Genomic DNA, 13,727 nt, shown 5'->3' with positions numbered 1-13,727 from the left:
ATCTAATAATAAACATCGGGATGCAGTGAGAAGTGATTCAGGAATGCTTGTGTTTCTGTGCGTCCCTGGCTGCCATATGAGGTACTATACATTTAAGGGCTAGACAGTTTTGCTGGACATAATCTGTAAATACTAGTTAATAACTTTATTTGGATGCATCTGCAATTGTGTGAGTGTTTGTCTGTGTATTTTGCACAACATTTTCTGAACTATTTGTATCTTAACTCTGTGATTCCAGATCGTCCTCCCTGCCAGTTTTGTCCTGATAGCTCTGATCTTCACCATGATTGTCCCTCCGTTTGGCGAGTATCCCAGTCTGACCCTGACGCCCTGGATGTACGGACAACAGTTCACCTTCGTCAGGTCAGAACCTCATGACACATGCTGTTAAATTATTTCTTGTCAAGATTCAATTTGTAACGGATGGGCACAATGGTCAGAAGCCCCGGAGATAAAGTTTACATTTATGGATGAATCAGATAAATCTTTGGTTTGATGGTGATAATTCTGCTCATATTTCTTCAGTCAATTTCTTCAACTTTGTTTTCTTTTCTTTGTATTTTACCGTCACTCTTTAGCAATGAGCAAGCGTTTGACCCCAAAATGAAACAATTCACAGACCGCTTGTTGAACCAACCGGGCCTGGGCACACGATGCATGGAAGGAGAACCTCTAGGGTGAGTTTTATGACTATGGACAGAAAATTATCCTAATGCAACTACTTTTATAGACCACAATAGACTCTCGTCTCATTCCTCATTTCATGCTTGGAAAACATATTGTCAATTAGAAATCCACATCTTTATTCTGTGTCAATAAACCTTACAGAAAAACCATGTGATTGTGTACATGTCTTTTGCCAATGGGAAACATGTGATTTTGGAACATTTTCATGTAATGCAATGTGTGGAGCCCATATAAACTCCCATGTGAAAACCTTCCCACATAGTTGGTATGATAAACATGCGTCATACATGTGATTACATGTCCCATGTGGAAAACATTGGAAACCTATGTGTTTTTCTGTTATGCTTTGTGCAGAGTATACATTTGCAGAAGTTTTATTAACAACATATTAAATTAACATCTAAAATTTTTTTTACTTTTAAATTAGTTCTGAAAAAAAGGTTTTCCTCTCATTTCATACTTTTTATGTTTTTTATATATTAACCCAAATTCATTTGCTGGAATTCTAAGGGCACAAAAAAGGCCAATAATTTAGTTGTAGTAATGAAAATTGTTCTTATTTCACTTATTCAGTGAAAGCATACAAAGAAAAGGCCTATAATAGAAAGCGTAACAGCCAGTGATATACAGTACATGGAAAAAAATTGCACCTTCACCCTGAATGATTTCTCCTATTGCACTGAAACTTCCTCATTCCTCCCTCCAGAATGCCCTGCGGTAACAGCACCTCAGAGTGGGACTATCCTCAGGTCTCCCCCGAGGTCAGCAACATCTTACAGAGTACTGAGTGGAACCAGAGAAACCCATCACCCTCCTGCCAGTGCAGCACCAGTCAGAAGCTGACCATGATGCCCATCTGTCCCATCGGTGCAGGCGGTCTGCCCCCCCGCCAACGAGAGGAGGCCACAGGAGACACCATGTTGGACCTGACGGACAGGAACATCTCCGACTACCTGGTCAAAACCTACCCCAGTCTCATCAGAGCCAGGTAGGCTTGAATGCAGTTTCCATCTGCATTCAAATTACACAAACAGGAGGAATTAAAGAAGAAAAACCCATTGTTAAAACCCTTAAAGGGCTTAAAGACATGTCTCAAACTCATTGACTGTACATAAAAGTGTATGTAGCTTCTGAGGTGAATGCGGAAGTGCCTTAAGCTGCAATACCACCGAGTGCCACTAGAGGTGGAATCCAATAAGCCTCCGGCTGCATAGACTTCCATTCAACTAGTCTCATAAAATAGTAAGTCATTAACTTCTTTCTACTAGTTATTTCAGTGTTGTTAGCTAAAGTCGCTCCCTCTTATTAGTTTTCTGGCGGTCCTTGTGTAAATAATCCCGCTTCAAAAGATGTGTTTTTGGGGGCGTGTCTGTTTGATTGACAGTCTTGTGGTGCAGTCAGGTTACAGCTATCGGTTGGCATGACGTAGTATCACCGGGTTTCCAATCAGATCGAGTCAAAAACGTTTAAAAAGGCAAAAAATTGTTTTAGTTATACCACTGCTAAAATTAATACTAATCATAAAAATTGTGTATTTTAACACATTTTAACAATTACTTTTCTCCTTCACAGTTTGAAGAGCAAATATTGGGTGAACGAACAAAGGTAATAATTAGCACTTTATTCCTGAGACTCTCTTTCTGTACCCGTCAGTCCTATTCTCCCTCTTGTGAATATTATTAATTGAAACACGTTAAAGACCAGTTCATGTGGAATACCGAGTGTAAATCTTATCCGTCATCAGATATGGAGGTCTGTCAGTCGGAGGACAACTTCCCATCCTGGACGTGGACCCGAAAATCATCCAGAGTGTTTTCCAACAAATGGGACGAATCTTCAACATCACAGGGGTGATTGTGCTTTTGTTGTTTGTTACAGACATGAGAGTAGAGTGTTAAACCCATCACATCAGTTCATAATGGGCACTGTTGTGTCACAGGGTTACTACTGTGGACGCGCACTGAGGGAGATCGGCACCTTCCTACGTTTCATGGAGAGTGAATTCAACGTGAAGGTAGGTGTGAGCTGCTTGGAAGAGTGGGTCTTTCCAGCAAATCAGTAAGTGGCAGAAATGATGTGCCAACACTGTTTGACGCAGGTCTGACGTCTTGTGTGTCGCACTTTTATATTCCAGTCTTTTGTTTACTGATGGAAAATGTATTGTCAAATTTGCTTTCCGCTTGAAGTAAAAAAAAAGTTTTATATATAAAGGAAGGTCATCTTATATCATCTGTCAGGGTGGTAATTGCTGTGAGATGTTCAATTTCCTACTCTCTTGTTAGGTATGGTACAACAACAAAGGCTGGCACGCCGTGGTGGTCTTCATGAATGTGGCCAATAACGCCATTCTGCGGGCCTTCCTGCCCCGATCGGCCAAACCTGTCGAGTTCGGCATCACCGCGATCAACCACCCTCTGAACCTCACCAAAGAGCAGCTTTCTGAAGTCACTGTGTGAGTAATGCCTTCATATTTTTTTTACTTTTTATCCTTAAATTCCATGTGTTTGCTTGTACATTAACAACAGTGTAAACTTCAACAGGCCATGGTTTATAGTCATAAGAGTCCAGGGTAATTTTTGTGTTGGGTTTGCTGCTTTACAAAAGACATAGATGCTGTAAAATTCTTCTGTTCTTTCATGTTCACACCAATTTCAGCCTACATGTGCAAATTATATGTCCAAGTTTTATTTTTAGCAGTTATTTTTAGAAGTGTCACAGTATTCAGTTTTAATATCTCTACATGCGTTATTTTCTTTTTTGTAAGGGCTGCAAATATATAATTAATTGTACCAATTAGTTAAATTTTGCATGAACAAAAAATGTATCCTGAGGGAGGTCAAAGCCTCAAATAATTTCAGCTATGATAATATACAGTGCAGGTTACTGATTAAATGTGGATCCTGTAATAAACCTTGCAAGTGCATTTTTCAGCCAGACAATATATTTTCACCTTATTTCCTAAATGCATTCTGTGCAGATGGGAATTTGCACAATCTGATAATAGTGTGTCATTTTTGAACACCTGAAATCAAAATCCCAGATCAGAATGAGCAGCACTGACTTCATCTGCTTCCTCCTTCAGGTTGACCACTTCAGTGGACGCCGTGGTGGCAATCTGCGTGATTTTCGCCATGTCCTTCATCCCCGCCAGCTTCGTCCTCTACCTCATTCAGGAGCGTGTGACCAAGGCAAAGCACCTGCAGTTTGTCAGTGGGGTCAGTCCTTTGGTTTACTGGGTGGCCAACTTCTGCTGGGACATGGTGAGTGAAGGGAAGGTTAGGGTCAAGATACACATCCCATATTATCAATAAAACCTTTCTATTTATTTTGTATAAACTGTTCTAAAAGTTTTCAAGTTTTTGAATCATGAAGTCCATCCGTTATTCGGGGCTACAGCAATGACTTACTTATTATTACATATATTAGCAACTTTTGCTTGTCTTGCTTTTTTTTTCTTCCCCATTTTGTTTTATTTTGTAATATTGGATTTCTCACTCTGAATGTTTGTTCCCCTCAGATGAACTACTGTCTCAGCACTGCGATGGTTGTTGGCATTTTCATGGCTTTTGACAAAAAGTGTTACACATCACCATCCAACCTGCCAGCACTAATAGCACTGCTTCTGCTCTATGGGTAAGCCGTTGCTTAGTTTAATTTAAATCAGTTTTGTTTTGCAAACGCACAAAAAAAAAAAAAAAAAAGTTAAGAAAGGAAGCACAGATTGTGCCGGTGAGGTAGTTCCAATTTATTGGAGAGCACCCAAAGGGCCTTATTAGGACGTCTCACCTCTAAAACAAAAACAAATGTGTAAGTGAATGAGACAGGAGCTGAATAACTGCAATTCACCAACAAGAAAATTCATAGAGGAAGGACAAAATGCATAAATGTCATGAAAACAAAACTTGAAGAGAACCAACCTCCGCCAAGGCCAATAGTCCACTCTTCTATAATATGCAAATACGCATCTGAAACCAATGAACATGTCCGGATGTATTTCCAAAACTATTCAAATGATGTAAAAGAAGGCTTGTTGGCTGAAGCCTCACATTTCTGGTTCTCCCCTATGAAACCACAAACTGCATTAAGTTTGAGCAATTAAATGTGTATCCCAGAGGATTACTGGTACCTGTAAATGTTGATTGTGATCTGGAGTCACAGTCTTGCTAGAATGGCCAATGTGTTTTCTCTACTAATAGAACTATACTATCCATCTCGTAATGTTCACGATAATGATGATGTTAAAATAACTCCTGGATCTGCACTGTGACTCGGATGAGCTCCATAATTCATTGGGTTGTTCGTTGACCCAGGTTACACCCTTCCACCAAGTTTCATGTAAATCAGTTCTGTAGTTTTTGCTCAACTCTGCTGACAAACAAACAAACAAACAAACAAACAAACAAACCACACCAAAAACTACTCAATGCCTGATTTGAATAAAATATATATTTCTCTTCTCTCTGTCTCCTCTGCCTTTAGGTGGTCAGTGACGCCCATGATGTACCCCATGTCCTACATATTCAACATCCCAAGCACGGCATATGTGTCTCTGTCCTGCATCAACCTGTTTATAGGCATCAACAGCAGTGCCATCACATTCATCCTGGAACTCTTTGAAAACAATCGGGTAAGTGCATATTGATTATTAAATATTGTAAGAAAATGTACAGCCAAACTGATAAATGTCTGTTCGCATAAGTTATTCTGAAAGTTTCAAACCTTTCACTGCAGATGATGCTTATTTGAGTCATTCATTAAGTCTTGTAGTTGCCGGGTTTACCAGTGCTCTACTTCGTATGGATAAAATACCAAGACGCCAAACAACCCTTTGGAAGCAGAGATGAACCACCGAGTGCATCGGAAATACATTTACAAATTAAACCTAAAGTCGATTTCTTTTTTTGGACAACTCGAGAGCAGCGTGACAACCTGTAGCAACACTGCCTTGCAAAGTTGAATAATGAGAATCTTTTAGTTAACCACTGAGAATCATTTAAATTTTTCCAATCAGTGGATGTAAATATTGATGTACAGGTGGCTGGAAACAAGTCTACAAATGCATGCAAATGTTACTCCCCGTCGGCTGTATCTGTAAAAGTAAATTGTTTTCCTCGCAACACATTGTGTTTTCTGAATATTTAGTCGCCCTCAAGTGACAAAAAAAAAAAAAAAAGAGATCAATGAATTAAAGTCTGAAGTCTGTTTATGACGCCAGAGAACAGATACATTTGCAAAAGTTTGGAACAACAAAAACACTCGCAGGAACAGGGCGGTCAAAATTAGGTTCATGATGCGTTTAAAGGCAACTCGTGAGCTCGTGGTTACAACAGGGGAAGTCGTATACACCGTACGTTTGGCGTTCCAAGTCAACATGGACGCCGACTAGAAGCCACAGAAGCTAACAATTTAGCAAGCTAGAAGGGCAATAACAGAGAGAGAGAGAACAGAGAGGATAGCTGTTGGACTCCGAGCAATGACAGGGCAGAGGTGTTGCTCGGGTGGCTTCCCGCTGCGTCCAAAAAAAAAAATGGAAGCGGTCCTTCCTTCCAGATGGTTCTCTCCACGTCGCCCACGCTGCGAGTCATGAGAGAAGCACTGGAGGTTGAGTAGGGCGTATTTTCACTGTGTCAGTATTTATAAGAGTCTAAACGCCATTTGAAAAAAAACATTCGGTATTGGATTTCGCTGTTTCGAGCAATGGTAGAGAATTGACCATGTAAACAAAGCAAAAGTTAATCAGACGACTAAAAGAGATTTTTTTTTTTCCCCCCATTACACAAAAAGTCTCTTTTTTTTTTTTTTTTGTCAAATAAACCAAAACATAATAAAAACAGGACATAACTGAGAACAGGCTGACGTCACATTAAAATGTATTGTTAAAATAAGAAAAGCACTCCATTGTTACATAATGCTAATGGACTCGCACACAAATTCAATTACACATTAATTTTGCACTTTAAGTTTCAGCAACTTTAAAAGTTAAATATTGAATGAAACATTTTTTGTTAGAAATTTTTACGCAATACTTCTCACAAATGAATCATTTGAACCATTTAGCCCAACATATGTCTCCTACAACAGTCATGATCACATGAAGTCTGATATTTACGTGTTTATATTTACGAGTTGAATCAGTGAAAACGTGGGTGTGTTTTTTGTGGGGTTTTTTTGTTGCCAGTCTTTACTGACGTTCAATGAGTGGCTGAAGAAATGCCTGCTGGTGTTCCCTCACTTCTGCTTGGGGCGAGGACTCATAGACATGGCCATGAACCAGGCGGTGACTGATGTTTATGCCCGGTTTGGTAAGTACTCTATACGTATGTGTTATTTGACATGATAAAATTCCATGCACACATTTTCCAATTCAAATGTAAGATTTGATAAAGTTGTTCCTTTGGTTCAATTTGTTGAAGTTTGTAATCTTAATCACAGTAGAACTTTTTTTGACCAGTTTAGCGCTATTTGTGCCAGATTTTTGAGTGACAAATGACTCGGCGGAAAAAAACAAAATGGATTGTAACTCGTTTCTGTCTTTGAAAAATTGCCTGAGATGTATAAAATGTCTCACTGAAAAATGGGTTCATTTTCCATATCGACCTCGTCTCCGTTTCCAGGTGAAGAGCACGTAGCGGACCCTTTCCGATGGGACTTTGTCGGGAAAAATATAGCTTTTATGGCAGTGGAAGGCTTCGTCTACTTTATTCTGAATCTTCTGATCCAATACAGGTTCTTCTTGGATCACTGGTAAGAGCCTGAGTACATCAGAAACGTACGCAGGGTCAGAACTTAAAGATAATGTGTAGCTCTGTTGTCGTAGAAGCCTCCAAACAAATGTTACTCTCGACCCTTCAGGTTATCGGACTACAGGCAGACTCTGATACAAGATGACGACGACGACGTGGCAGCAGAGAGGCGGCGGATTTATGATGGCGGCAGCAAGACAGACATCCTGCAGATCAGGGACCTCTCGAAGGTAAAAATCACTGACTCCTGACATCTCAATTTCAAATTAAACGTAAAGAATATAACAGACAGTGTACTTAATGCAAGCTCCTGGTTTTCCTCCAGGTTGGTCTGAAAAGCAATATAAGTCATTTCAAATTTCAAATCCAGCTTTAATTTTCATTCATCCTTTGTTCTGTATTCATATACGTATCCACTTGAATAAAAGGTCAGAGTAGAAGAAGCAGACAGCATAAGTTAGTATTCGTGGGCACATCCGCAAAACCTCAGTGGGATAAGTGCTGAACACAAAAGGAAACCCCACGCATTGGAATTACAGCCGTTTCATTTGACCAGTGATGTTTTGAGGAACTCAGCATCCTCGCAGGCAAATAACTGCAAAGAAATAGAAAGATATAAAATCATTTGGACAGATAAAAACAAGCCATAAAATGGACAAAACAATAGAGTCAAAACGGCTTACAAATAACATGAACAAATCCGTCCAAGCCTGTTAAAAAAAAATGTGGTTTTATTGTTTTTTCTCTGAGGAAGAAATGAATGTACCTATGAACAGCTACCTATGAAAAGTATGAACTGTTGCATTATGATATTAGGAAATAAGGGAAAGTGTGCTAATTATTAAGGGAGAGGAGAACCTGAAAAGGGGGGGGGGGGGTTATGTACTTTTTATTACTCATAGGAGAGTAGTCTATTTGTTAAGAGTGAATGAGAGGATATTTTTCTGATCACTGAATCAGAGATTTGAATTATTCTAGAGAAACATATTGCAGTGCTCAAGCTGCATTTTCACTAATAACGGGAGGAGGATATGTATGCATATACATCTACAATATACATAAAAAAAATTCAGCCCTCATCCTTCCTCCTTAATTATTTTCAAACAGTCCCTAACAGACAAATATATATATATATATATTTAGATGTTTAAATATTTGCTTTGTCTTAATTAATTAATAATTTAATAATTTAATTTAATTAATAATTTAATTTATTATATTTTTCCCTCCACATTTTTGCCATTATTTCAATGTTATTACACAGAAAAATTGAGTTATTATTATTTTCCTGCCTTCTCTGCACAGACATACGTGGGCAGGAAGAGGGCAGCTGTGGACCGGATTTGTGTGGGAGTCCCCGCAGGAGAGGTAAAGTCACTAACATCAAGATCTACTACTGTCTTTTCTATTTGCTACAAGTTTTCTCTGTGTTTCTTCAAGTAAACCTCCACACTAATTCAGCTTTCAGTCAGAGTGTTACAGATGGACTATAAGATTCTTTGCAATATTGAGAAGTGTATTTATTTCTCATCTATGTTGGAGTGTTTGTTTAAATTTCAGTGTTAAGGTTTTCATAATTCTTTTTAAAACATGCATTTAAGTCCATGTAAATGGACATTTCCAGTCAGTCTAGTCAAGCAAAGTAGGATGTTAAAGGTTTTATAATGATGTTGTAAGTCATTCTGTGGAATACTGAGTTCATTTCAGCGCTTCATTTTCAGTGTTTGATCCGTCCTTGAATCGAGAGTCTGGTTGTCTTTTTCTCTGCTAGTGCTTTGGTCTACTGGGAGTTAATGGAGCTGGAAAGACGACAACCTTCAAAATGCTGACAGGTGACACTGATGTCAGCTCTGGGGAGGCGACTGTGGCTGGTTACAGGTACATGAAGCAAAGAAAAAAAAAAAAACTATGGATACAACACAAACGGTGTTCAGGGTTGCAATGGACGGTATTTTTTTTTTTTTTTTTTTTTTTTTTAAACGTAATTTTTCCAGCACAGTTCCTGATTGGTGACAACCAGAACGAGTTTAATGCATTAAGACAGTTCGAACACAGGGAAGGTCAATCTGACGTCAACTGTGTATTAATACTGTCTGACTGTTTTGGTACTCCAAATAAAAAAAAATTAAAAAAAAGGAAGGAAGGAGGACTTGATTGATGATTAGTTTTTGAAGTCATAGATCTCATTTTGTTGTAGAGCTAGTTATTTTGGTGCCAGTATTCTGTCTCATGAGAAATATTTTCACTCCAACTATTTGAAAGTTTGCCCGTTTGAATACTTGCCAGAGTCGAAAATCACCTTTGGACAAAAATCTTGTGACGCTGCAGATTTATGTGGAGACTCCATGACTTCATTGGGTAGCACTGATGGATTAACTGGCAAACAAATTTGTCCATCAAACTAAAATATAATTAACAATAAGATTAAATGTCATTTTTGCAATGTGTTTACTCCTTTTTTATACAATTTTGTTCAGAGAAATCCGCTTTTTGCAGCTATAGAAAACAGTAATGACTAAATAGGTCAAATTCCCTTCCAGAACCATTTGATGTTTTGTTATTCTTGCCATGTTACGTGCTGTTGGCTCACTGCAATGACTGGCATTTTGTGTCTTATTCTGTAGCATCCTGACAGCGATCCTAGATGTGCACCAGAACATGGGCTACTGCCCTCAGTTTGATGCCATTGATGAGCTCCTCACCGGCAGGGAGCATCTCTACCTCTACGCTCGTCTCCGAGGGGTACCTGAGTCAGAGATCCCCAGAGTGAGTAGGACTCCAGTTGCTCCACATATTGAACTGTCTAAGCATGTTTCACTCTGTTGCCCAAATGACATAAACACAAGAGAGAGCTTATCAGTTTTGTTTTGTAATGTTGTGTGCGTCCTCTTTCCTCTTACTCATTATTTGCTAATGGTTGTTTTGTCCTTTTATTTTTGCTCTGATGTTATGAAAGGTTTAGTTAACGGTCCCAAAAGCCACCCTTGGATTGAAGTGGGCACTGAACACAGCTCCTCTTCCCCCTGTAGGTGGCAGAGTGGGGCATCCAGAAGCTGGGTCTGACAGAATATGCCGACCGCTGCGCCGGGACGTACAGCGGAGGCAACAAGCGTAAACTCTCCACAGCCATCGCAATGATTGGCTGCCCAGCGCTGGTGCTGCTGGTGAGTTAGCCAATGGTGACAATCTCACAAGCCTATTGTTTGGGTTTTTGGGTTTTATGCAGGGATTTATCAATGAAATGGTCTACGGATCCAGATGGGAAACCATATGGGTTCAGTCAAGCCTGGCCTCGAATGTTTTATACATTGGCAAGAATCTGTGCAGTTCAATTCAAATTGGCATAAATCTGAGATCTTTGCCATATGCTGATAGAGATAAGAATTTGGGCCTCCATTCGTATGGAACATTGTACTCAGGAGTCACATTTGTTGTTTGTTTGTTTGTTTGTCTGCGGCTGTGTTTGTTTAGGACGAGCCCACGACGGGGATGGACCCGCACTCTCGGCGCTTCCTGTGGAACGCCATCATGAGTGTCATTCAGGACGGCCGGGCCGTGGTGCTAACATCCCACAGGTTCGACTTCTAATTATGACACGACTCCACTGCACACACTTCCCGCAGCAGCTGACCAAACACAGTTAACTGTTGTGCCAACAGCTGTTGATGAGATTGCTATTTGCTTGATCTATGAAATGATGACAAATTGGTCGTAGACGTGTAACAGCGGCAGTGAAAAAAAAAATTAAGATGGATTATTGTTGTTTTCCACCAGTATGGAGGAGTGTGAGGCTCTGTGCACTCGACTGGCCATCATGGTCAATGGGACCTTCAAGTGTCTGGGTACCATCCAGCATCTCAAATACAAGTAAGAGTTTCAAACACTTACACACTGTTGACATACCATTTAAATGTCCGACCTTCATGCTCACAAAATACGTGTTCATGAGTGTGCTCACTGTGATTGATTCTGCCTTCTAACGTGGTCATAATTTATGAAAACAAATATTTTCGGACTTTGAAAATAGCAATAATATAAATTTACAAAATGGTTTTGGGGGCTCAATACGCGCATATAATGTTACTGGTTCGAATTAACCACCAAAGAAAAGTGCGTGATGTTTACATGCTGTGTTTCCTTGATTCAGGTTTGGTGATGGCTACGTGGTGACCATGAAAATTAAGGCAGCTAAAGCCGGCTTGTCCCCCGAGCTGGAGCCCGTCGAGAGTTTTATGGAGAGCTCGTTCCCCGGCTGCATTCAGCGGGAGAAGCACTACAACACGCTGCAGTACGAGATTGCCTCGTCCTCCCTCGCCAGGATATTTCAGCTGGTGGTGGCTAGTAAAGACCGGCTCAGCATCGAGGACTACTCCGTTTCCCAGACAACACTGGACCAGGTACGGATGCAACACAATTTTGGCTCCAAGTGACTCTGTTCTGTCACCCAAACATTTTACACAAAATGTGATGCTCTAGTTTCAGGTCCATGGGGGGGATCACAAATTCACACATACCAATAGTCACAAAAATGATGTTGATCAAGCGATGAAAACTGGAATACTTTCAGACGCAGGTTAAAGCTTCCCCCTCATACTGTATTATAATTTTTGATCCCATTACGCTCGCTTCCAAATTTGTGTCCACATGGGAGGAGCTAGAGTTGTTGACTATACATTGACATTACAAATCTATTTTTTGTAAGATTGGCATCTTAAATATATTTAATATCATGCTGGATATCAATAAATCATGACTTTGAATACCGGGCATTAAAAAAACAAAAAAACAAAAAAAACGTTTTTCATAATTTACTGATTCAGTTTGCCTGTTGTTCAGGTGTTTGTCAACTTTGCCAAGCAGCAGACAGGAGAGGACGAGGACGCCACGTTACACAGACGAGCAGCAGTTGGAAGAAAAGACATTAAGATCTCGCCAGTGAAGAGGAAAACATGAAAAGGTCACCTGTGCATGTTTAGACACGCAAACGTAGAGGTGTTACTCTGCAGTGCACTATTATTACATTACACCTTCCAAAATTCAACAACATCTTTTAATATTTAACAAGCCAAGTTGTTTTTTTTTTTAGAACGATGACAAGTTACCTGCCAAAGTTACGGGTAGAAAAGTTTTTGTTCCAGCCACAGCCAAAAAAGCCTCTGGCTGCAAATGGGGATTCATGTTACACTATACATTAAAAAAAAAATAAAAAACACTACTTTTGACTTGAAATAGTATTCATAACTTTAAAAAGTAGAAACTGACATGAACACAGCTAGTTCTGCTGAAATATGGAAAAGAAAAATGATATTTCTCCTTACACTGACCTGCTTGTAAAAATATGTGCATAATGTATTTGCAATGAATACTTAAGCATACCTAGAAGCAGTATTTTTTTTTTAATTGTCTACATAAACTCACACTCCAATTTTATGTACTCTGTTTAAATGAAACATCTTTTAAATGTCAAACTGTCTCAATGCAAAACATGTTTACCATTGCTTTCATTCCATTATTTATTATTGTACATTGAGGTATTTCTTTCACTGCTGTGTTTCATACGTTGTACTGACATTGGGAAACAATGGAACGTGGCAATCTTCCTCTTGAAGGATTTCATTTGAGAAAAAAAAAAATACACTATGAGATGAATATAGCTGTAGCTAAAGAGGAAATCCATTTTGTATCTGACAACTGTTTAACATGTTTTACATGCTCTGTGCAGTCCTGTTTAGCTGATTTGTACTTCATCATCTGTCCCAAATAAAACAGTCTGAAGTTTCATCATGTGTATGAGAAGTGCTGTATTTCTTAATAATAACAACCAAGGTCTTCCTTTGCTTCTCTTAAAGCCACTCGATGCTACAGTGGGTTATTTAGAGAGAAGCGTTCAAAAGGCTTTTCACTCTGCTGACCGGAAATAACGCCACTGAAAAGTTAAGGAAGCGACTGCTGATCGGTGGGGAGGCTGAGAGACGACTTTGCATCGCGGCCAAGGCGACACTGCGCTGAGTGGCTTGTCACGAGCTGGATTTATCTGACACGCACAGTCCAATTACTGTTCTCCTGCCGCAAGTGGCGGTGTCGCTGCCTCCGGCCGCCCACGAGCCTTAGTTTCATTGGCTCCCTCAAACAAACAAAGGGATGATGGCACCGTGCAATTCAGGGCCGCTAATGAATTCTCTGGTGGACAATCTCGTGCTCCTCTCTGCCCATAGTGTCATCCGGATGAAGCTGATGAGCACGAACAGCAGCGCAGTGGGAGAACGAAGGAGTCACACGGTAACAGGCTGTGAAATG

General features: G+C 39.8%; 1 protein-coding gene across 1 annotated transcript in view; it reads left to right on the top strand.

Moving 5' to 3' along the window:
- Nucleotides 1–13,183, top strand: part of LOC138203178 (retinal-specific phospholipid-transporting ATPase ABCA4-like) — a 38,927-nt gene extending 25,744 nt beyond the window's left edge. The window contains exons 30-50 of the mRNA XM_069157878.1: nucleotides 239–363; nucleotides 579–677; nucleotides 1,394–1,675; nucleotides 2,260–2,292; nucleotides 2,432–2,537; nucleotides 2,627–2,701; nucleotides 2,970–3,139; nucleotides 3,770–3,947; nucleotides 4,205–4,320; nucleotides 5,167–5,314; nucleotides 6,866–6,989; nucleotides 7,302–7,431; nucleotides 7,540–7,660; nucleotides 8,736–8,798; nucleotides 9,202–9,308; nucleotides 10,055–10,196; nucleotides 10,460–10,594; nucleotides 10,902–11,005; nucleotides 11,205–11,297; nucleotides 11,578–11,827; nucleotides 12,267–13,183. Coding sequence (XP_069013979.1) covers nucleotides 239–363; nucleotides 579–677; nucleotides 1,394–1,675; nucleotides 2,260–2,292; nucleotides 2,432–2,537; nucleotides 2,627–2,701; nucleotides 2,970–3,139; nucleotides 3,770–3,947; nucleotides 4,205–4,320; nucleotides 5,167–5,314; nucleotides 6,866–6,989; nucleotides 7,302–7,431; nucleotides 7,540–7,660; nucleotides 8,736–8,798; nucleotides 9,202–9,308; nucleotides 10,055–10,196; nucleotides 10,460–10,594; nucleotides 10,902–11,005; nucleotides 11,205–11,297; nucleotides 11,578–11,827; nucleotides 12,267–12,383 — 2,718 coding nt within the window. The 3' untranslated portion in view covers nucleotides 12,384–13,183. The remainder of the gene's footprint in view (nucleotides 1–238; nucleotides 364–578; nucleotides 678–1,393; nucleotides 1,676–2,259; nucleotides 2,293–2,431; nucleotides 2,538–2,626; nucleotides 2,702–2,969; nucleotides 3,140–3,769; nucleotides 3,948–4,204; nucleotides 4,321–5,166; nucleotides 5,315–6,865; nucleotides 6,990–7,301; nucleotides 7,432–7,539; nucleotides 7,661–8,735; nucleotides 8,799–9,201; nucleotides 9,309–10,054; nucleotides 10,197–10,459; nucleotides 10,595–10,901; nucleotides 11,006–11,204; nucleotides 11,298–11,577; nucleotides 11,828–12,266) is intronic.
- The last annotated feature ends 544 nt before the right edge of the window (nucleotides 13,184–13,727 follow it).

This window comes from Embiotoca jacksoni, unplaced genomic scaffold (genome assembly GCF_022577435.1).
Source record: "Embiotoca jacksoni isolate LCO1_2020_lvr unplaced genomic scaffold, fEmbJac1.0.p SCAF_22, whole genome shotgun sequence".
NCBI classification, from domain to species: domain Eukaryota; kingdom Metazoa; phylum Chordata; class Actinopteri; family Embiotocidae; genus Embiotoca; species Embiotoca jacksoni.
Note: the sequence above shows the minus strand (reverse complement) of the source record. Positions and strands in the feature narration are given on the sequence as shown.